At 37.2% G+C, this 21,989-nt stretch overlaps 3 protein-coding genes and 1 long non-coding RNA gene across 6 annotated transcripts; 2 read left to right on the forward strand and 2 right to left on the reverse strand.

Moving 5' to 3' along the window:
• Positions 1 to 5,643: 5,643 nt before the first annotated feature.
• Pdzd8 (PDZ domain containing 8) lies at positions 5,644 to 12,976 on the reverse strand. 2 transcript variants are annotated; one of them, XM_066731907.1, is made up of 10 exons: positions 12,575 to 12,976; positions 12,006 to 12,337; positions 11,738 to 11,930; positions 11,391 to 11,653; positions 10,251 to 11,325; positions 9,902 to 10,164; positions 9,592 to 9,795; positions 8,713 to 8,862; positions 6,828 to 7,010; positions 5,644 to 6,718 (listed from the first exon to the last, which is right to left on the reverse strand). In XM_066731907.1, the coding sequence occupies exons 1-10, from the start codon at positions 12,708 to 12,710 to the stop codon at positions 6,512 to 6,514; spliced, it is 3,006 nt and encodes a 1,001-aa protein (XP_066588004.1). In that variant the 5' UTR covers positions 12,711 to 12,976; the 3' UTR covers positions 5,644 to 6,511. The 2 variants fall into 2 exon arrangements, with proteins under 2 accessions (XP_066588004.1, XP_066588005.1); XM_066731908.1 differs by lacking the exon at positions 8,713 to 8,862.
• A 1,612-nt stretch (positions 12,977 to 14,588) lies between these two features.
• On the forward strand, positions 14,589 to 21,387 carry LOC136776523 (uncharacterized). Its single transcript, XR_010823080.1, has 3 exons — positions 14,589 to 14,726; positions 20,826 to 21,039; positions 21,121 to 21,387. It is a non-coding gene; the product is annotated as an uncharacterized lncRNA (long non-coding RNA).
• Positions 14,718 to 20,904, reverse strand: Nup214 (nuclear pore complex protein Nup214). Of its 2 annotated transcripts, XM_066732101.1 has the most exons (6): positions 20,806 to 20,904; positions 20,054 to 20,350; positions 17,887 to 19,942; positions 15,724 to 17,805; positions 15,472 to 15,655; positions 14,718 to 15,398 (listed from the first exon to the last, which is right to left on the reverse strand). In XM_066732101.1, exons 1-6 carry the CDS (start codon positions 20,836 to 20,838, stop codon positions 15,371 to 15,373), a joined length of 4,680 nt encoding a protein of 1,559 aa, XP_066588198.1. In that variant the 5' UTR covers positions 20,839 to 20,904; the 3' UTR covers positions 14,718 to 15,370. The 2 variants fall into 2 exon arrangements, with proteins under 2 accessions (XP_066588198.1, XP_066588197.1); XM_066732100.1 differs by having other exon boundaries at positions 15,724 to 19,942.
• A 30-nt stretch (positions 21,388 to 21,417) lies between the features above and the next one.
• On the forward strand, positions 21,418 to 21,931 carry LOC136776190 (cysteine-rich PDZ-binding protein). Its single transcript, XM_066731570.1, has 3 exons — positions 21,418 to 21,439; positions 21,482 to 21,541; positions 21,618 to 21,931. Exons 1-3 carry the CDS (start codon positions 21,418 to 21,420, stop codon positions 21,929 to 21,931), a joined length of 396 nt encoding a protein of 131 aa, XP_066587667.1.
• The last annotated feature ends 58 nt before the right edge of the window (positions 21,932 to 21,989 follow it).

The following is a 21,989-nucleotide window of genomic DNA, read 5'->3' on the forward strand; positions in this document are numbered from 1 at the left end:
GAATTGTGTGTGTGCGTGCCGCCGATTTATCGTCAAGGGTCTCTCTCGCGTTTTCCTATTTATCCATTTTCATCAGGTTTTGTATCCTGCAGAGTCCAGGTGACGACAGAGAGCTTTAAACGCTCTTGTGCATCGATCACCGATGAACCAATCGGTAACACGATCAAATTCTTCCTACCTCCTCTTCGAACGGGTGCAGATGCAAACGGATTGTCTTATAGATATATGTATACCGCTATAATTGAACCGATTTTGTATTTTAATAGAAAAGTATGAAAAAACCTCGATGGATTTTGTGCAAACGAGGTAAACATTTCCAAACTGATCGAAAAAATCCAAAGAGTAAACTGTTTTTTCTTCTATGGACTTATCTATGTGGGAGTGACTCATCTAATTAACTCACTTTTCGATACATCGAACGCGCGATTCCGAGATTGAGAATGTAAACGCGTGTAACCTCGGACAAGGATACTCGACTGACACGATAAAGGACTCTGTATAGGATAAAAAGAAACAAGAATATAATTGATCGAACATTTTTAAAGAGAATTAATTATTTTCGACCAATTAAACTCTTATGTTTCGCATCCTCTCTTTATCTGTTACTCTGCTGAGCCTCTAATAATAGGAATTTTCAATCTAGAAAATCTGCATGGAAGCATTGTGCGCCACTGTCCAAATGAACAAACAAATAAATAAAAGGGTTCGCTTATAAAATATATATAGCACAACCTACGAATGTGAGATACTTTGATAAATTTTGAAAATAAAACTTAGTTTTTACTATTATATATACATATGTTAGTCGCAAGTGACATGGACGAAAGAAAGCAGGATACGTATTAAAGGTCGCTTGTGTGTGTGCACAATTATAACATACTTTTGCGCCTATCTATCTCGTAATTTTTCCATTGTGATAGAAGCAAACTTGATACGCATTTTGCTTTTTTATTCAATTGGATTTTCTTTCTTTTCTTTATCGATCCTTTAAATCCGTGTCGAACGTAGTGACTTTCCAATGATTCACGCTGTTTGCAAATATCCCAAGCTTATTTGACAATGAATATAAGAGGACAAAAAGAAGATTCTCTCGCCAAGTTAAAAGTGGATGATACTCGAGTGGATTAATCCGTCGATTGAACGGGTGGGAGGTAAACGGAAAAACGAAGAAAGCGATTTCTCCAGTTTAACGAAATATATAATATCGAAGTAGCTCTACTCTTATTTATACGATTGTATTAACGAATAGCCAGTTAGCCCGTCGGAATGCTATTCGAATTGGGTAAAAAAAATAGGAAGTTGGAACAACTAAGAAAAATCTAACACGGTAGAAGATTTCCTCCATGCAGCCAACTATCGTTTTTGCGCCAAAGCGGAAGCTCTTGAGAGATTCATCGAGCGAAATACGCTTGGAATAACAAACCACGAACGCCACTTTGTTTATCATGCAATATTATTATTATTTAGCATCGAAATATCGAAACGAAGGTGAAACGTTTAATTTATGCGTTAAAAAGGCGAATGATTCGTGCTCATCGTTGGATAGTTTCATCGAGCTGTAATTATAGTTAATTGATACGTGGAATGAGAAAGAGTGTTAATTAAATGTGAAGATGGAGGGGATGGATGGCCCTCCGTGTTTCTAATGATCTCGCAAACGGAATTGTCTATTATTGCAGGAGAAGAGAAATTGGAATTTGCGTCCGGAAAAAAAAGCTGCCGAGTTCAGCCGAGAGGTTTGTTATGATGCACCGTGGGCACCGTGGCACCGGCTGCCGGCACAAAGGCGGGGGAAGGCAGGGGGGGGGGAGGGGGGTATTTTCGTATCCACGCCGTCGTGTCTCGCATGGTCGCGCGTCGAAACTCTCGGATAACCGGGACGGAGACAAACGGACAGTACATTATGGTTATATATATGTACGTAATGCGCCTTTGGCTGACTCTGTCGGTCGGGGTAATCGGTACTCGCTGAAGACGATCGAAGGAAACGCGGTGAAACTCTCAGTCTCGTAGGCATCGAAGCTACATACCCATGAAAAATAATCACGATACGCGCGTTTCTTCAAATTCAGAGCATTGAGGTGTGTGGAAATTTTCTTGCCTGCATCAGCCAGCAACACAACTACTGAGAAATGCACGCCTGAAAATCTCCAAGTTGGTCTAACGACCTCAGTTAAATTTATACGCTGGTGCTTGCGTAAATAAAGACGATTGTATGCGCGCGTGCGATGATCGTTCATTCTGCTTTTTCTCCCTTCGCGTTTGACGGGTCGAAAGAAATATCACTCTTCGACAAACTTTGAAGAAAGGAAACTCTGCAGGTGCACCGATTCCACAATCACAAAAGTTTACTTTTTCGAAGAAGCAAAGTTTTAGGAGGTCTATGGTCTGTGCGAATCACACCAGTTGAAAATGACTGCATTAGGTACTAATAGGTACATACATGTACTATAGATCGAGACATGGGATTTGGAATAATTTCGGCCCGAAGGCCACCTGGCGGATGGCTGGGGAGATTCTGGTGCGCGCGCGTGCCTCTCTAACCTTGCAAGTGACTTTGCAGCCGGAGGTTTATGTTTGAAAATGAGAACTTTGCTCTCCATTGCACGAGACTCGTGAGAGTGCATGGATTCGGGAGTAGAGACCAATAAGCGAGGGTTAAAGTGTTAATACGTCGCGCGCGGACTGCGGGGCGGAGTGGAGGGGCATGGTTGGCCGCTAGCCAGAATATTCTGCGCCGTGCGCGTGCAGCATTTCAATGCCGAAAATAGAACATTGCCGAGAAAAATCCCCCATGACTTATTCCTCTCAATTTTCAACTCTCTTACACCGCAGGTTAATCGTGCCCCCGAATTTCGACCAATTAACCGTGTTGTCTCTCCTGACTCACCGCGTCACAATTTCCGGCCTCGCATATAACCTCGTTTCTCCAAATTTAATAATCCTTCACACTATACTTTCAGCTACGTTTTAATATTAATTGGTAATCGTGTTTCATAGCCGTTATTGACCATAACTCGGATGGAATTTTGATGATTCGACAAATGTTTAAAATGCATGGCCTACACCTAATATATATGTACCTAATGTCAGAAATGTCCTTCGAATCTTCCTGATTGTTCTTTTTCGCAATAAGAACAACCGCATGCTTCTCTTATCTCAATGAATTGCACGAATACGGTGGAAGAAATGCTTTCTCGTGTTATGACTAAAAAACATTCATCTTTCTCCTCGACACCTTTGAATTGCATTTCATCGAGCCAGTATTTTGACATTTTTTTGTTAAACAGAGTAAATCGTTGTCCCCTATATATATATATATATATATATATACATACACGTATAAGTATATCAACTTTTATTGTTTTACGCAATTCCTCCCATTACTACTTTGAAAAGTCTAGTAGATTTTTTAGCTCAAAGTGAAACTCGCGTATGATCAACGGCTATTTCGGTAAACGAATAGCATTTCCAGAAATCAACAGTATATTAGTGCTCCACGTGTAAACAAAAACTTCCACTGTAGCAATGTTTTGCTCTTTTCCTCCTAGGTATTTATCTCTCTCGCGAGCTACATACTATAACAAAACACAAAGAACTGATCAACAATATTGGAAAAAGTTACGTGAAATTCTCAACAACATTCCAACGATTATTTTCTTAATACAATTTCAACAATTTGGAAATATCGAGACGCAATAAATATCTGGATTCTTTATTGTTAATCGGGATGTGGAGGAAGGATAAAGGGAGTGTGAGAGAGAGAGAGAGAGAGAGAGAGAGGGAGCGGCGGTAGGAATGAAGTTATTGAGAACACGTGTTGTGGATTTCTTTGGTAGAAAACGTGATTTGGCAGAAGATTTTGCCAAGTCTCGTACATTGGCCCTTGGCAAAAGTTAACTGTTTGACGTGAATTCTTTGTGCGTTTCACCCTACTGCGTCTTGGAGCGTTTTACGTATTTTCGTGCTTCCCAAGAAATGGAGAGACTCGTCGCAGTTTCGTCCTCGAGAGTGGGGTAGGAGGGGGAGGGGGACGGAAGTGCATCAACCACGACGCTTTTTCCAATACCGACACAGTCGTTTCGCATATCGCGCTGCACACGGGCCAGCCCAATATTCGCAACTTTGCAACTCTATTTTCTATCGCAATAAACGGAATTTCCCAGATGCACGAGCTTTTCCAAACTCCTCCTCGCGACACGACGCTCTATCTCGATCCGAGGCTCGAGCGAAGCTGCACCGCTGTTATTATTACCATTATTGTCAAAATGAAAATGGAACGATTTACGTACAAGCTCGTTTTGAGTAAATATAAATAAGAGATACTACAGGGGCTGCAGTTCTTTAAGGAGGCTCAAGCGACTTTTACAAAAATTTAATAAATTCTTGAAAAAATTCTACGGTATTCCTCATATATTTAACTTTCCAGAACCAACGAAAAAATGAGGAAACCGATCAATTTATTGAGAAAAAATATCATTTTTACCTTAGCGTTATGATACTATCGTTCGTCATATTAGTTCTATACCCACATTTTCTCAGCTCTAAAATATAAACAATTAAAAAAAACAAGAACTTTATTGTTCGATTTACGTAGACTAATATATCATTAAGAAAATTGTGTGTGTGTTCCTTGCCGACCAAACAAACTTGTAAAGGGGAATCTATATGTATATCGACATTACGGAGCGAAATTTGCGCCAAACGAAACGGTCTCATTTCTTAACCGATTTTAACGTTTATCACCATTTTGAAAACGCTAGAAGATTATCTAGCGATCTTCGTTGACCGATTTTTCAAATTTCACTTTTTTTTTTAAAAATCAGCCAACGAAGATCGCTAGATAATCTTCTGGCGTTTTCAAAAAGGTGAATGAACGTTAAAATCGGTTAAGAAATGAGGCCGCTTCGTTTGGCGCAAATTTCGCTCTGTAATGTCGATATACAGATTCCCCTTAAGTGTCTGTAAACAAGTATTTGCAAAGTATAAAAATTCTCTTATTTGCTTTACTTTTACTTAAAAAAATATTTGGCATTTATCGTTATTAAGGTAAAAAACAACGTATAGGTATAATTTATAAAATTTAAATAGTGAAATTTAGTAAGCACCATTAGAGCACCAACTTGGTACGATACCTAATGCTGAAGCCACCTTAAGAGTCGCGATTGGCTCGCTAGAGGCAGAGAGAGAATCGTGTTAAAACTACAAAGAGGAGAATAATAAAGGAGTATAGATTAAATAATGCTCTTAAATAATAATTTATGTAGCATAATATATATTTAATGTCTTAACAAGAAAGATAATGGTACATTTGTCTGAATCGTTAAACGTACAATGGCTACATGCATTTATGTGCCACTGAAAGGCGTTCTATGGATGTGGACTTCTAGGCCTTTACGTATAATTATACTGGTGGTAAGATTAATAATTGAAAAGTCAGTCCAAGTTTTCTTCAACTTTTTTCTTCGTTGTCAGCTACGTACGTAATTTGTAATACACAACGACTCTTGAGGCCGATGGCGATGTATCGATTCGAGCTAAACGTTTTGATTATAATTATTATTATTTTCAATCAAGAGCTAGTAAAGTTAGAGAGAAAGAGAAACGTTAAAGGACACAGAGAGTGAGAGATTTAGGAATGGAGAGAGAGAGAGAGAGAGAGAGAGAGAGAGAGAGAGAGAGAGAGAGAGAGAGAGAGTATATAGATTAACGATATATTCTCAAGTACTTTTAAAGCCCTTGCGTGACACGGAGTTACAACGCCTTTTAATTGATCTCCTTTCTTAAGCATTTCCTTGAAATACTTACTAAATATCCATATCGTGTCTATATATGCGCGATCTAGTACTCGTTATCTGACAATATACAACTTATCTATAAATATGAGTCTCAATGTTTGGTGTTCTCTGCTGAAAGCTTAATGCCACGTGGCTCAGCGTAGCTTATTATTATTTTATTTCTAACGAGTATCGTATCGTTTTAGCCGCTATCGATTATGCTGATATACTGCGCGTGATTAAAAAAATCTCTAAAAGCGTTCATCGTAAACGACCATGATAATCTAAAGACTCCCATTTTCAATAAATCTTCAGCCAGCGTCCTTCCAAGCAGTTTTTCTGAAACATTCATGCAATGCTGCCTGGCTGGCTGGGTATAATTGTGTACATAGTCTATATATGTATATATTTCTTCCAAGAACATGTTGCATTAAATCTAGATCTCGATTCTCTATAAATTGACTAACGTAGATATTACACGAGATTACATTGAAAACACGTGAATTTTCTTTTATTTAAAAATATTCCATTCTTCGCTAAAATCTCTTAGGTTCACTTGACAACTAAACATCAGTTAAATATCGATCGCGAAAACTAACGAGTAGAGACTAAACTTGAAAAATGAGACATTTTATGAGAATAAATTAATTTCTGGGTTAATTAATCCTTGACACACGATCGGAGGAATAAAATTGTCTTGGTTGAATCGTGGTGAGGCTTCGAGTGATTATCAACTAAGCTTCTTTGCTATTGAGATCCAAATGGTCCAGTGCCTCTTGCGCGTGTTGCAAGCCGGCACAATAGTGAAGAAGTAAGACACTGAGTGCTTGCACGCGTAAGTCGCTCTGTGCAATTAATTTCATGCTATCCGCTTCTCCACTTTGAGCTAACTCGTGCCTCGAGGTAGTTTCAGCGTCAAGGGCAGTCTTCAACTTGCCCATCTGATTGAAAACAAATAATTATAATATTTCCAACGACATCTTATTGCTTCTACTAATGTACGTTTATTTATACTATATAAGAACGTTTTATGTGGGACAATTTTTTTACCATGTTATTAATCTTCTCGACGCGCTGCTGTGGCTCCAAACACTTGTACAAATATTTTCCAGTATCCTTGGCCCTGGACATGAGCCCATCGTTCAGGTCACCGGCTATAAGAGGCGTCGCGACGCTTGGCTCGGCTCCTTCCAACAGCTCAGAACTTATCCCCAAACCACCGATCAATGAATTCTAAATGTCATAAGAATTTTGTCAATTTCAGACGAATTATTCAAATCTAAAAATATTGTGCAATTGTAGACGTGCATAGCAGCACATATATTTAAATGAAAATTGCAAAATTAATATACGTACGTATAGTTATGGCCCCCTTATGTATAATAAGTTAAATATATCGAACGCTATTGGAGGGGGGGGGGGGGAGGGGGTGGACCGCGTTTTAATGTAAGATTGGATTATTCTCTAGTCGAAGCAAGGTGGAAAGGAAGAATGTGTCAAAAATAAACATTGTTTGGAGAGACATGAGACGACGCCATTGGTCTGACCTTGAAAGGTCGCTCCAAGGTCAGGCAAAGGTCATTTGGATTTCCTTATAAATGGAACCTACCTCCTATTTTTTATAACGCATTGTTATAGCCTATTTTTAAATCTATCCACCCAACTCTTTATTCATTTTTCCCTTTCATCCAGTTGTTTAAGAGATGGATTAGAGTAGACATACGCGTCTCTTCAATTATTATAGTTGTTAAAATCTCGCACGATACCTTTCTGATTGCATATTGTAAGATGGTTCGAAAAGGTCTTATACCCAACATTTTGACATTTTTCATAGTTATAGGGAGATACGCGTCTTATTACGATATTTAATATATGCTGTTCTCTCGCGTTTCAACTTGTCAACCTGTATGCGTGTTTTTCGCTAAATTAGTGTGTGTAACTGTTACGCACAGAAATGCATAGTCCCGCGCTCATCTATTTATAAATTCACATTGAAATATCTCCTAAATGACTGGATGAATCGCAAAAATGGTTTTTCAACATTTTTCATATAAACTGTAATAATGTGTTATAAAAAGCAGGTGGTTCCGTTTAATCAATTCGAAATGACTTTTATATTTTACCTTTGAAGGTCAAGCCTTGGACACACATTGTCTTACGTCCCCCTCAAAGCCACATGACTTTTTTTTAAAATTATTTTCTCTTTCTTCCTATCCTGACAGAATTCTCAAGATTTTATGTACAAAAAGAACAAAAAAATAGTTCAGTTATTACATTCTTATTTCTGTATTAACTCCTGCGCTAATCGAAGTGCAGAAGATTTCCTAGTCGTTAGAAATTTAAATTGTAAAAATTTGTTTAAAAGAATTAACTAGATTCGAGGGGGGAAGCCAAAATATAAAGAAACTTAATTAAAAATAGAATAATGAAAATATTCTATAATATCAAATACATTACCCTTTGATAAAATTATTGCTTAATGTAAGGTGGACCAATATTTCTGTTAAGTATCCTATGCACTTTTGGCGACAGAAAAGTACATAATATCATTCCTACTCTATCCGAGAATCATTAAAGCTAATCATTGTTCCATGCTAAAACTACTTATTACTTTTAATGAGAAGCGTGTTTTCGTAGGATCTAGATATGGTTGAAGAGCTAGTGTGTAAATGGATATTTGGTTATTTTTTGAAACTACAAAAATATATAATACTGGAAAGAATTTCGGTTAGTGTCAAGAGATAGAAAGGGAAAGAGAGAGAGAGAGAGAGAGAGAGAGAGAAAGACTAAGCAAAGTTGTTACACCATAACAAATTTTCAGAAAATAATTGACAAGTAAATGAAAATATTCTATCAAATGTGTATAAAATGAGAAATGCACGTATAGCAGTATTAACCCTGGTGCAAGCAAAAACGTGTTTTTGTCAAATTCTACCTTGCGGGATGCACAGGGACTTGGGGGAAGACTTCTGGATGCCAGACCAATACCGGAAGTCGGTGGAGCCAAACAACTAGTGCTTCCAGCTTTCTTCAGGCCCAACAGTGTGTTAGCTATACTTGCTTTCATGGCCATCATACTGGGCCCCTGATCAATCGAGTTTAATTTAAAACTGATTAAAGAAAATACTTTAGTAATTATATAGTAGAAAAAGAGTCCATAAAGCAATAGAGTTAACGGATATACAATAGTAATTTAAAACACAATATAGATTTTTTAAATACAAGATACAGATACAATAGGTATTCAAAGCCTCTACACTTTATGGATACTTCGTTATTAGTAGCAAGGTCAAGGTGCAAGCTTACAAAAAACCTTCACCTCCCTGAGTGCAGATGATCACTTTTATTGCCAATAACAACATATTGAACCATGCTTAACAATTGTTAAATATGTATATACAGAATACCAAATGAATTATATACCTACAGTGTTGTATATATCTTTTCTCTCAATTTCTCTATCAAACACATTTAAATTTATCTAAAAAATATAAATGGATATGCGACGTCTCTTGATCTCGTACGCGACACAGAGATTCTTGACTAGAATCGATAGTAGTTTCGTGATAAAAATTCATTCTATCAATATTTAAAATAAATCATTATGGACGAGACTTTAGTATTTTAAATATGAAATTATAAATAATTATAATAAATAATTTAAATTGCTAATGATTTCCGTATAAATAATTATTCCCTATCACTGACTAATGATACCGGTTGGCACTGCTAACATATCAATTTCATGTCTCTTTAACCGCTAGCAATACTCATTTTTAAAAGCGTTTAAACTCTTTTATTACGTCTTTAATACCTGAACAGTTTCTTCACAACCAGTTAGAGAAATCTCTGGACTTGTCTCTCCTGTAATAGTATTAGGATCTAATTCGTCCGCTTCTAACGCCAGTGTCGCTATGCTTTCTGCGCCACAGTTTTCTGCTGCCTGACAACGAACTTCGCACTTCTTGTGGCACACCGTTCCACATTCTCGACATTGTACAGCGTCTTTCAGCCATATCTACAACAATAGACTTGTTCGTTATTTCCCTTCAATACTTCAAATAAATAAAATGGTAGAAAAAATCATCTCTGCTGTTGGTGTGCGTATATATGTATATTTATACCTTTTTTGAGCAAAAATCACAATGCGTTGCCCTATGGAAGTGAGTTCTAATAAAATCGTGCATACGTTTATCGAGGATCTCTTCGCTTAGGACAGGCTGTGTTTTGGCAGTCTCTACATTTTCCTTCTTCCCAAACTCTCCAGTACCCCTACGATTGATATCACTCGATTCCCATACATAAGACAGCAATATATCTCCATAACATAACGTCGGGTCAAATCCAGAATATCCATGCAATTTTAAATGGGACGTCGCTGTGGATGCTTAAATACCATATACTTATTAATATTACAATAGACCATGATAAATCTTTAACCAACTTTTACAAAATTATGATTTAATGGCATACCAGTGTCAACAGGCAAAAGGGCGTGACATTTGAGGTAATGACCGGTCGAAGACGTTGAGCACTGAGCTAAAATTAATTTTATAGGTGTATTGATGTACCCTAAGAGTTTTGGTGGATTCTCTCCTCCTTTGACTCTGCCCCAAACACCGATATTCAAGAATGGAACCTCGGAATCAATTTGAAAACTTCTCGTTTCCTCGAATGTTATCAAAGAGGCCAGTGGTTTTTCTTTAGTTGTAAAATATAAATCTGTCATATTTGTTATATCCTCCGATCCAAACGATACAAGATTGCTAGATGCTGTCGAATGATTAGATACCATTGAAACTCTTCGCGATGGCGTGTCTGGTATTTGAGCTGCGTCTTCGTTCGCAGGGGCACTACTCTTTCTTCTTCTAAATAGTTTGCTTCCTGTATCCGGCTTCTCCAAATGCTCGCTTTCGGAATCTCGTAAGTCGGAAAACTTTATTTGGTTCTCCACTTTCATCTTTCCAACATCTGCGTCAATACTGGGCTCGGTCTTGCTTATTATGCTTTCGGATTTCGAGGACTTCCTTTCTACATTCTTATCTATGTTTGCCTTTTCAATATCCGAACATCTTGAACCAAATTGCCTCTCCAAATCCGATTTAACGTATTTCCTCTCTACCCTTATGATAAAACGTCTCTGAACAGCACTCTTAACAAGTTTCGCTACCTGGTTCATACTTGAGATCTTTCTACCGTCAACAGCTACTAATATATCTCCTTTTTTCATTTCTGCAATAGCTGCTGGACTGCCGGCAACGATAGTCTCTACCAAGACACAGGTTTGTCCAATTTCCGTAACTGCCTCTTGCTTAAAAACTACACCAAGTTGCTGGGAGCAAGTTTTACTGATAATTAAATCCAGAACCATATATGCTATTCCATTGTATTGAGTCAGATAGACCCAAGGAGTTGGATCTACGCTCATTGTACAATAAATTTCTATTTGCGATGGATCTTCGGTAGCCAGCATAGAGCCAAGATTCAATCTGCTTACTTCGAGTAGTGATACTTCCAAATACCCTGGAGTGAGCAGTGTACTTATTACCTGTAAATGGAATAATTCGATCATGTGTATCATGAGAAATATACTTTTCTTTATATCTTACTCACTTCTGACAAATCCACAGCTTCATCATTCAGCCTGCGGAAGAACGGTTTATAACGCATCTTATAACGAGGTAGAGTGTGTTTCCGACGAATAGCTCGTCGAATTTGTCCCGTAATCAGTGATATGATTTGTGGTTGCAATTGTCTTCCTTGAAATTGAGATTGTACCTCTAATTCTAAAATAGGATCCGAATAAAAACTAAGAGACCAATGTGTATATGGAACTCGTGTAAATTGCAATCTCGCACGGCCGGTCACACGTTTGACTAAAAAAAATAATTTTTTAAAATCACTGAAAATGTAAATAAAATTTTTCTACATTTATAAATTTTTTCAAATAAATTAAACACCTTGTAAAGCCATGTAAGCTGTTTTTCCTAATACCATCTTTACATCTATAGACATTTGAAAGTTTCCTGAATAGTGCAAGTCTAATGATAAATCTAATGATTCCAGAAGACCCGTATCTGCATCAATTTTAGAATCAGCTACTTCCAAACCTTTTATTGTGGGAAATGCAGTGCCTAAATGCAAATCTCTGAGCTGCAAAATTTTAACGAGTGGTGTACAAATTTATGTAGGTTTAAAATATAAATACTATTTTTATGGAATTATTACCTTTACACTATCCAGTAACTTTCCAGTTGTTGTTTGCGTCAGCAGTTCTTTAAATTCATTATTCAATTTTCTATACAACCATAAGCGTACTCTTTCTGCATTTCTTAACTCGTTAAAAAGAAATTGTAAAGTTAGGTTTATAGCCAAATTTTCATTGCCTTGTGCTATGTTCTTTCGATTATTGATATTAGATTTGTCATCCTGAACTTTATCCAGTAACTCTTCAGGTAATACAGCCTTGCCATGCCTCGTTGGTCTTTCTGGAGGACTCGCCTTTGGCGAATCTTCCAAATATTTTTTGAATAAATAAAATTCTACTGCAAGTGTGCATGCTATTCCACATAAAAATGTGATCACAAATATACTGATAAATTCAAAAATATCCATATTTAAAATTCATCTGTCACAATGGGACAATCTTTGCCAACTCGTTGAAAATGAGTTATAAGCAGGTATTAAAATACGTGTATAAATGAGATAAAATTGATATAATGAAGAATGACAGAATAAAATCTGTTTAAGAAATTTCTGGCACTTATTACAATAATAAACATATTACGATTATTTACAATATATATGCCATTCGTTTACTATACAGGAAGATTCCCGCTTCTCACTTAAGACACTAAGAAAATTGATTGGCATACGGTAGCAGTAGTCGGGAACATTAAGTAAAATCCTTCGTTCTAACAATACCCTCTGCATTATTATTCTATTAATTACGATTCATCACGGCTATAGTGGTTTCTTTGGACACTTTCACTTCTCTTTGAATTACAGTTAATCAGCTAGTAATTAAAATATATAATATGATTCTCTTCTCCATATATAATATTCGTTAGCTACGAAATATTAATTAATATCACATATTGTTTTTTAATACTTAATAACGCCGTAAAGTAGAAATGAACTCTATCTTGACAGCTATCTATTGATTTCGTCGGCCATGTTAATACCGAACAAGCTGTCACTTTGACACTTGCGACACTGCTTTGCTGGCGTTTCCCTTATTCCGTGTTACTGCTGAACAGGTTACAGTTCGTAGAGCTATAATGCATGTGCATTTGTATATTTATTATATAGTAACAAATATTATTATCCATTTTTAACAATTATTTTTATTGAAGCCTATTCTTTTATAATTTATAAGGGTGTGCAGAACTATCAGCTGATTTCATTAAAAGTATTTGAATTATAGTTTGTATAGAATGGTAATTATTTTTAATAAAGAAAGGACTAAATAAAAAGTTTACGGAGAATGATGTGCTTACGAATTTTATTAATCTTACTCAATTGGTTAATGAATCACTATTAAAATAAAGAGTATAGGTAGTATGATTATTCGTAGAAAGGGATTATCACCGAAAAATCTTTATTTAGAGATCGGGATGCGGCTGTATTTCAGATCAGTTTTTCTACCTATTAATGAAATTTATCTGTTTGGTGGAAATTTAAAATTTTAATAAATTCTATTCAATTTCAAGCTTTACCAAACGGATAAATTTACCAAGCCATTTATTAATAGGTGGAAAAATAATTTAAGTTCCTGCCGTTTGAATTACTCTAAATTTCAAATTTTTCGAAAAGGTTGCCTGTACTGATATATCTAGAGATATTGTATGTATACAAACATACAATTGCTAGAACTGAAATCCTCTATATTTTACGTGACATACATTGTGGTGTTTTAGTACTTGCAGTTAATAAACGAACGCAGCTGTAATACTTTCCAATTCCAATTAGCTTAACGTGAATCCGTATAACGACATTACAGGGCGAAAACTGCTTCGCATGCAGCGTCATCATTTGTTGGCGGATTGTAAAGTGTTTATAGGTTTTTGGAAATGCCAGAAGAAGATTACCTACTGAAGTACGTTGGGCAAATTAACAAAAAATGAAAAAAAAATTTTGTTTAAATAAATATATTAACATTATTGAGAAACAACAATTAAATCGCAAAATCTCCCAACGTACTTCACTAGATAATGTTCTTACGTTTCCAAAAAGTCGACAAAAATGCAAATCCGTCAAGAAATGACGATGCTGCATTTGGAATAAATAATGGAAGAATTTCGTGTTGGCGACTTCCCGAGCTCGAAATTCTTCTATTATTTATTTCAAATGCAGCATCGTCATTTCTTGACGCATTTGCATTTTTGTGGACTTTTTGGAAACGTAAAAACATTATCTAGAAAAGTACGTTGGAGATTTTGCCATTTATTAGTTGTTTCTCAATAATGTTAATATATTTATTTACATAAAAATTATTTTTCCATTTTTTGTTAATTTTCCTAACGTAATTTAGTAGATAAGCACCTGGCATTTCCAAAAACCTGCAATAACTTTACAATACGTCAACAAACGATGACGCTGCATGCGAAATAGTTTTTGCCCTGTAATGTCGGTATACGGTTTCCCGTTAGTCAGAGTGACAAAAAGTGCCATTGATAGTGCATTACCTCCAGCGCGACAATTATTTCTATTGGAAGTTGATTCCCTGCCTCAAGATACGTCAAAGCTTCCCCCGTTTTCTAGATCATTGGTATATGAAATACCAATTTTACCCAGACGTAAAGCCAGGATCATTAACGAGGCCTTTGCTACCATTCCTTTTGGTGCTACCATCACCAGGGGAGGAAAAACTTCCAAGGCCACCTGTGACAACTCGTCTTTGTCGGGCGATTATTGAAGAGCCTGGGGAGGGATGATACTGTTGCTACGGTCAGTTGCGGTCTTTTACTGGGAACTCCGTTAACCGTAAAAATAACAAATTTAAAAGATCCACATAGTTTACGCGTTAAATTAAGACATCCGGCTCAATAAGTACAGTTATTGTTACCACGCGAATTAGACTTATGGTTGCAAAACGAGTATAGATTGCGAACTACAGTTTTTCTTTCTCATCAAGCTTGGATGGAAGCATGCAATGTAGAAATACCTTTAACATTGTTGGTACCATCCACTGGTGCTTGTAACCATTCACCGGTGAATGATCCATATGTCGCACATTGATCTCTGTAAACCGACCAAAGTCTCTATCGCGCCCAAGTCCATCAAAAGAGATATGTGTATAATTATATAAAAATTGATTTATCATTAGTTGTCTTAATTTGTAAAAAAAATACACATGTTCCAATCTATTTAAATAACTAGCGGTTCAGTAATTAACTGACATTTCACATTAATGAAAATTAATGAAAAAAATATTTAATTACGACTTTTATAGCAAACTTTAGTATTTCTTTTCTCATTGTTTAAAAATATATGTACATTCTTAAATAAGATATTTCAAAAGTTGAATACATGTGTCTCACGCGTATATTTCATTCCATGATGAACAATTATTAGACTTTATTGTTTTACAACTATCTCCAAGTAGAAAATGAGCTTCCACTGAAAATAAAAAAGTCGCATGTTAACATTTTATATAAGATAAAATATTGAAAGAGATTTTATAGGAACTCACCCTCCAAATGATGGAGGCTTCTCTGGTTCTGCTGTCTTTTGAGCCAAGCTACCGAACGAAAATCCTTCCGTTTGACCAGCCAATGACTCAAATGTAGTACTGCCAGTAGTACTTCCAAAAACTTTAGGAGTATTGCTTCCCATTGGGGGAGGACTACCCCCCATAGCTGGAGCACTTCCAAACCCTTTTGATGAAATATAAGAAAAAAAATTAAAAACTTGCACAAGGTACATATCTTTAGAATTTATGTACCTGTAGACGTAGGGCTACCTCCAAACGCTGTTGTAGCAAATCCACCCCCAAAAACCGATTTGGCATTCCCAAATACTCCTCCCGGAGGGGAGCCGAATACCGGTTTGCTACCAAAAGCTGGTGATGCACCGAAAGCAGGAGAAGTTGGTGAACCGGTGATGACGGGTGTAGTAGAGCCTCCAAAAAATGAAGGAGAACCACCAACGGCTGGAGTAACATTACTGGACGCACTTCCAAATATCGATGCTTGTCCCGTAGCTGGAGGAGAAGCAAAAGCTGCAAAGCTTGGGGCGTTTGCAGTTTTCTGTGCATTATTATCAAATACGGAAGGCATCGTTGACGGCGTCCCGAAAGCTGGAGATGATGCGGAGGTATTACCACCGAACATAGATGCTGTCATTGCGGGCTTCGCTCCAAAGATGGATGATGCCGTGGTAGCTGGTGTTTTGAATAAATTACTGCCAGCTGAATTGCCACTGAATATCGAAGGTGATGACGATTGCTGAGCAGTTGTACCACCAAATATCGATTGACTCATTGTATTCGAGCCGAAAGGTGACGATGGCTGCGCTGTGCTACTAATCGCTGCTTTCCCAAAAATATCGGTAGGAGGTGTAGTTACAGATGTGGTCGCTGCCGTTACACTCGTCGCCGGAGACACTTTTCCAAATGCCGGAGCTATCGTCGTAGGAGTGTTCGCATTTCCAAAAGTGGATGCCGTCGAAGAACTGCTGATAGCATTTGCAAAGTTTATTTCCGAGGCTGAAGTTTTGCCAGTTTCAGCCGATGACTTGGACGTTGGAGTGAAAAAGGAAGGAGCAATAGTAGCAGTAGCGGTAGTGGTAGTCGGTGTTCCGAATGTTAAGGAAGTTGACAGATTGTTTACGAATGCATTGTTTTCAAACTTGGTGGATGAGGTAGTCGTTGTGGTAGAAGTATCAGCCGTGAGGGGTGTGGTAGAAATAACAGCTCCGAAGGCATTGGTGGATGGCGCTACAGCCGTAGTGGTAATGGCTTTCCCGAACGAGGACAAGGCAGCAATGGGAGTCGAAGGAGTAAAAGTGGCAGAGGCCGTCGGTGAAGTGACTAATTTGCCGAATGCAGGAACTACTCCTGCAGTCGATTGGCCACCAAATAATGTTGAATTCTGCGCTTGAGCTGTGGTGCCTCCAGTAAACGATGGAACATTTAATACAGGTTTTGGAGCGACCGTAGTAGCAGAAGCAGTGGTAGTACTAGTAGTGATAGCAGTAGCACTTGTAGGAGAAGCAACGTTTAAAGCTTTGCTAAAAATATTCATGTTAATTGTTGATGCAGCAACGGCAGCAGCAGCCTGCGCTGCAGCAGCATTTTGAATGCTAGCGGTGAGATTTAGCAATGATGCGGGAAGAGGAGAAGCCTTTCCAAAGTTGATAGTGGAAGCTGTGGTAGATGTTGCACCCTTCGGAGGTGATTGCACGGCCATATTGGCAAAACCTGCATTTTGTTGCGAGCCAAATGATAATGCTGAAAAATCCAAAGTCGCCTGTGGCGTTGCTCGCTGAGGTGCTTGCATTGTCAGTTTGGATTCTAATATTGGCGCTGTTTGTGGCAAACCTTGCGGCGTCGCTGATGGAGCAGCAGTGCTGATAGCTGCAGCAGTTTTGCTCAAGAAGCTCAATGCGGACAAAGGAGGCATTGCTGCTATTGCTGGCATTGATGGACTGTTGCTCGAAGCCGTTGGGTGCGTTAATGTTGGCGCTTCTGTCGTTAACGGATAATTAGCACTCGAGAATAAGGTTTCTAATTTTTGAAGGGCTTGCATCTGTGGTGTATTGGTTTTAAAAATAATATCCGAGGACAGAGGTTTCTGTTGCAGTACTTCCTGAGTCGACAATGTTGCCATTCCAAAGTTACCAGATTCCGTCTTATTCTGAGGCTTCAGCGCATTCGCTAAGGAACTTGTCGTATCCGGTTTGCCGAAGGTAATCGTGGTTGAAGGCTTTGACAAGGATTGTGTCAATATGGGCATCGCGCTTGTTCTTTGTTCCGCTTGAGAAAGCTTGGCCATAGTAGATGCAGCGGTAGCATCTTGTCTAGCTTCTGTAAAAGCTCCATTTGATTCTGATGTACCTATTCTAGCTACAATATTGTTCAAGAAAGTTAAAGGATTTTGAGGCTGACCTTGCGGCTGCTGCTCGTTAATTTCTTTGGTCGATTGCTGTTTACTTTCGTCCAAAGGAGCTATCTCCTCTATATTTGTATTAATTGCTGGTCGATGAGGAATTGTTGCAGGATTTATTGGTTTGATAATTTTCGGACTAGACTGCGCTAGTAGTCTTTTCAATTTTGCTTGTTTCTCATTCGTGAAAGCTAATGTTTTGATCGCAATGGCCTTACAACGTGCCTGTATAATTTCAGAATCGGGTCTTAGCGGTGAAGTTTCTTTTGGCGATATGTTTAAACTTGACATAGACTGATTCAGGTCGCTGACCAAGCCACTGGAGCTTGATGGATGTATGATTAATCTCAATTTTTTTCGCAGACATTCCAGCTTCTCTCTCTCTTTATTGATTATATCATTTTGCTTTATAAGCGTTTGATAAAGATACTCAGTACTAGGTATTCGCATTTTTGATTGTTCATCAGACCTATGATCCGACCACTTTAGATCTAAAGCTTTTGTAGCTTGGATTAATTGGTTCTGTGTGTAATAATAGCGCTTCTTTAATTCTGCTATTCTTGAAGATTCCTCAAGACCTCGAGTAGTAATATTGCTATTTACCGCATTTCTCGATTTCGTTTTCTCAACCCACGCAAAAGACTGTAAAAGTGATGTTTTTAAATATGCTATACTGCTAGATAAATTGTTTGTTTCCTTACGTAAATCTTTAATAAAATTATCTATTTCTATACATTTATCTACAAGGAATGTACCACAATCACCTATTGCTTCCAATTTCAGTTGGGGCTCCAAAATTTCATGCAGCTCTTTTTCAAATTGCTCTTTTTCTCTTATAAAATCTTGCATACATATTTTTTCCTTTGCTTCCTCTTGCTCCTGAGTTTCTTGCACTTGAGTTTTTGCAATAGATGTATTAAGTTCGTCGCTCTCAATGATTGTTGCTGGTTTTTCTACTTCGTGTGCTTTCAGCTCATTACTTTGAATTTGTCTTGGTAACTCTGTAGGTTTTGCCGGTTCACTGAATAGATTCGCTACTGGTGCAGCCTTCGGATGTTCACAAGTTATTTCCGTTGGGTTTGACGGACGAGGTGTACTAGTTACAGCACTGGTTAAGGCAAACGAAAGTTCAGATGGCGCAATACTTAAACGCGAATCTGGTAGCTTTGCTGTTTGCGGAGGTAATACAATCTCAATAGGTGCTGAACAAACCACAGGACAATTGGGCAGCAAATTAACCATATGAAAGCTACACAGTTGACCAGAAGTACTAAAAATATGTAATATTGGAACAGGATTTGGTAATGTTGATTCTGCCCCCCAAGGCAACTTCTCTACAGGCGACTTATCAATAGCAAATCCTACTGGATAGCTTTCTATAGTGCCTATAAGAGGCAATTGAGCTCTTCCACTATCAACTGGCTGCCATTGACACCAAGTTACCCCACTATCTGTTGTTGCTAATAAAGCTATTTCACTACTACCACTACTACCTGCAATAATTAAGCCCCACTCGGGTATGTGATCAAAATAATATCTAGGAAGCGCGCTTTCTCCTTCAGCACCTAACAATGCATATGTAATATCTTCGTAATTTGTAAAATTTGCTGTTGTCTTCCCTTTTGGTGCATCAACAATGAGAACATTGAAGTGTCGCTCAGATGTATTAAGATATGCGGCACAAAACTGATAATTACTAATCCACAGCAATGATATAACTTCTCCAATATTAGGCTCTGGGCCAGGAATTAATCTTGCAATCTTTAAATCAGGCTTTAATTGTACAATACTCCCATTTCTGCAGCCTATCACTATTTGTTTGCCTTTTGGACTCCATGCCAAACAACGGGCATCAAGCCCATTAGGTTTCTCTAGACCCGCTAAACCGACAGTAACTTTCTGATCGTTTACTTTCACTTGGAAACTACCTACACTGCCGTCACTAGCTACCGTGCATAGCATTCCAGGAAAACATGGATTCCATTTTACATCAAAAACAAATATTTGTTCCATTGATGACTCTTTTGATACTCTAATTTTATGTAATATTTCCAGATCCTAAAAGAAATAATATTATTGAATGATAGAGTAATCTCTGTTAGGTCTTAATTCTACAAGTCTCTAAATTATGCTTTATAATATTGTACAATATTTATTCGGATAGCTTACATTTTTTGAGAGACTGGTAACATCATAAATAAGAACTATAGGACTTTGAGAAGTTACTGCCAAATAAGAGCAATCACAATTAAGGGCTAACTGTGAGATATTGACTGGAAGATTATGCTCGAGTTTCCATTCAGTACTTTCCTCATCATTTCCAGGTTTTAATACAGTAAGCTTATTGTTATGACCTATGTACAATAAGCCTCTGCAAACATCAGCAACTATCAAATTACATGCTGGTGGTATTACTGTAAAACTATCAAGTATTTGATGAACGGTCGATTGTTTAAACTGAAATTCCTGAAAGTATCAAGAAACAAATTTATAAAATTTCATTAGTAGCATCGCAAGTGATACAAGAAATATATAAAGTTTATGGTGATAATAAAACTAAATTAAAACTAATTTTTCTTTAAATAAGTTTGAAAAAAGTAAATGGAAATAATAGAATCTTAGATTTGGTGAAGATCAAAATTACACTTAGCACCATTTCAACCACAAACATAGTTAAATTAACTAAGAGTTAGAATGTTACAGTTTGTGTAACAGTCACTATATTTTTAACTTGAGTTTAACAAATTAAACCTGAGTTACAAAGTTTGGTTGAAACAGCCCTCAGTCACAAAGGTATCTTTAGTTAGTTGATAAAAAGCAGAAAAATATTATCATGATACATATAGTACTTAAACTATTTATAAATATATTTGTTCTTGGAATATTTCAATGAAGAAAATACCACATATACGAATTATTACTTGTGTATCTTTCGGATCAGGTGCGAGCTTCATGTTGTCACGTTTTTAAAGCTGAAGATTGGAGGTTTGTTGGCCGCGCTTACTAACCTAACATGTAAAACGTCTGCAGTGCCAGTTCCAGTTCCAGTAATCCAGTGATCGTTAGATTGGTCAATGAAATTTATGGAACATGGAACTGATGGAACTGAATCGGTTAAAAAGGTGGAGAGGGTACACATGCATACATACACACATGTAAGTACTACTGTACATACATACTACTAATTTACCAACAATACTACTTGTTTACTAATATTTACCACCTACACCCCATAGATTTTTTGTTTACCTACGGTTGGCTGTATCGGCTGCGCTGACGACTTTCTGCTGGTGGCGCCAGTGGCGGCACTGGCGGCTGGCGCCATTAATTCAGAACACCAGAACGACTAGAACTAAAAAAGGAATTCCGTTGCTAACCCCACTTTATCTGCTTGCATAAAACGCAAACTGCAACGCAGCATTATCTATTACTAGAATGGTTGTGTAGCATCGTTTCATCAAACGTCAAACAAATTTAATAATATTCCTATATTGAAAAGGATCATGTAGGTAATATAATTCCTTTGTATTGAAATGTTGAATAACAAAAAGCTCCGTGTTATACGCAATAGGTTACTATTTCTGATTTATTGTTAAGTGTTCTTAAAAGTAAATAAAAGGTCAATTCGACTTTTGTGCATTTCTTATTTTAAACTGAGTTATTAATTGATATGGTTTATCATGAATTTAAAAGCCAAATTGAGTAATAACTTATATTGTTCTTTAATTTGCAGAATATTTTAACATGGTTTGCGACAAGTGTGAAAAGAAATTAGGAAAGGTTATTACACCAGATCCATGGAAATTAGGCGCACGTAATACAGTAGAGAGTGGTGGACGAAAAGTTGGTGAAAACAAAGCACTCTCTGCAAGCAAGAATCGATTTAATCCTTACACCGCAAAATTTGAGATTTGCAGAATTTGTAGACAGAAGGTGCATCAAGTGGGATCTCATTATTGTCAGTCATGTGCATATAAAAAAGCAATATGTGCAATGTGTGGAAAGAAGCTTATGAGTACAAAGAATTACAAACAGTCTGCTACATAAACAATAGACACTAGTCATAGTTCAATTATATTACAAATGCCACAATCATGTTTATATA

The sequence above is a fragment of the Prorops nasuta genome, unplaced genomic scaffold, assembly GCF_024137725.1.
Source record: "Prorops nasuta isolate Cenicafe-Biocafe unplaced genomic scaffold, Cenicafe_Pnas_1.2 PNAS00009, whole genome shotgun sequence".
NCBI classification, from domain to species: Eukaryota; Metazoa; Arthropoda; class Insecta; order Hymenoptera; family Bethylidae; genus Prorops; species Prorops nasuta.

Bases quoted from the DNA above. Each gene is read 5' to 3' on its own strand.
- Pdzd8 (XM_066731907.1), bottom strand. From the start codon at position 12,710: ATGCAGAGGGTATTGTTAGAACGAAGGATTTTACTTAATGTTCCCGAC. The intron at 11,931-12,005 runs GTAATAATTCCA...AAAATTTTGCAG, and splicing joins AGTTACTGGATAGTGTAAAG to CTCAGAGATTTGCATTTAGG. The intron at 8,863-9,591 runs GTATTAAAGACG...TCGATTGATCAG, and splicing joins GTTGTGAAGAAACTGTTCAG to GGGCCCAGTATGATGGCCAT.
- Nup214 (XM_066732100.1), bottom strand. From the start codon at position 20,838: ATGAAGCTCGCACCTGATCCGAAAGATACACAA. The intron at 20,351-20,805 runs GTAATAATTCGT...TGATACTTTCAG, and splicing joins CTGATCCGAAAGATACACAA to GAATTTCAGTTTAAACAATC. The intron at 19,943-20,053 runs GTAAGCTATCCG...TATTTCTTTTAG, and splicing joins TTACCAGTCTCTCAAAAAAT to GATCTGGAAATATTACATAA.
- LOC136776190 (XM_066731570.1), top strand. From the start codon at position 21,418: ATGTTGAATAACAAAAAGCTCC. The intron at 21,440-21,481 runs GTGTTATACGCA...TTTATTGTTAAG, and splicing joins GTTGAATAACAAAAAGCTCC to TGTTCTTAAAAGTAAATAAA. The intron at 21,542-21,617 runs GTTATTAATTGA...TTTAATTTGCAG, and splicing joins CATTTCTTATTTTAAACTGA to AATATTTTAACATGGTTTGC.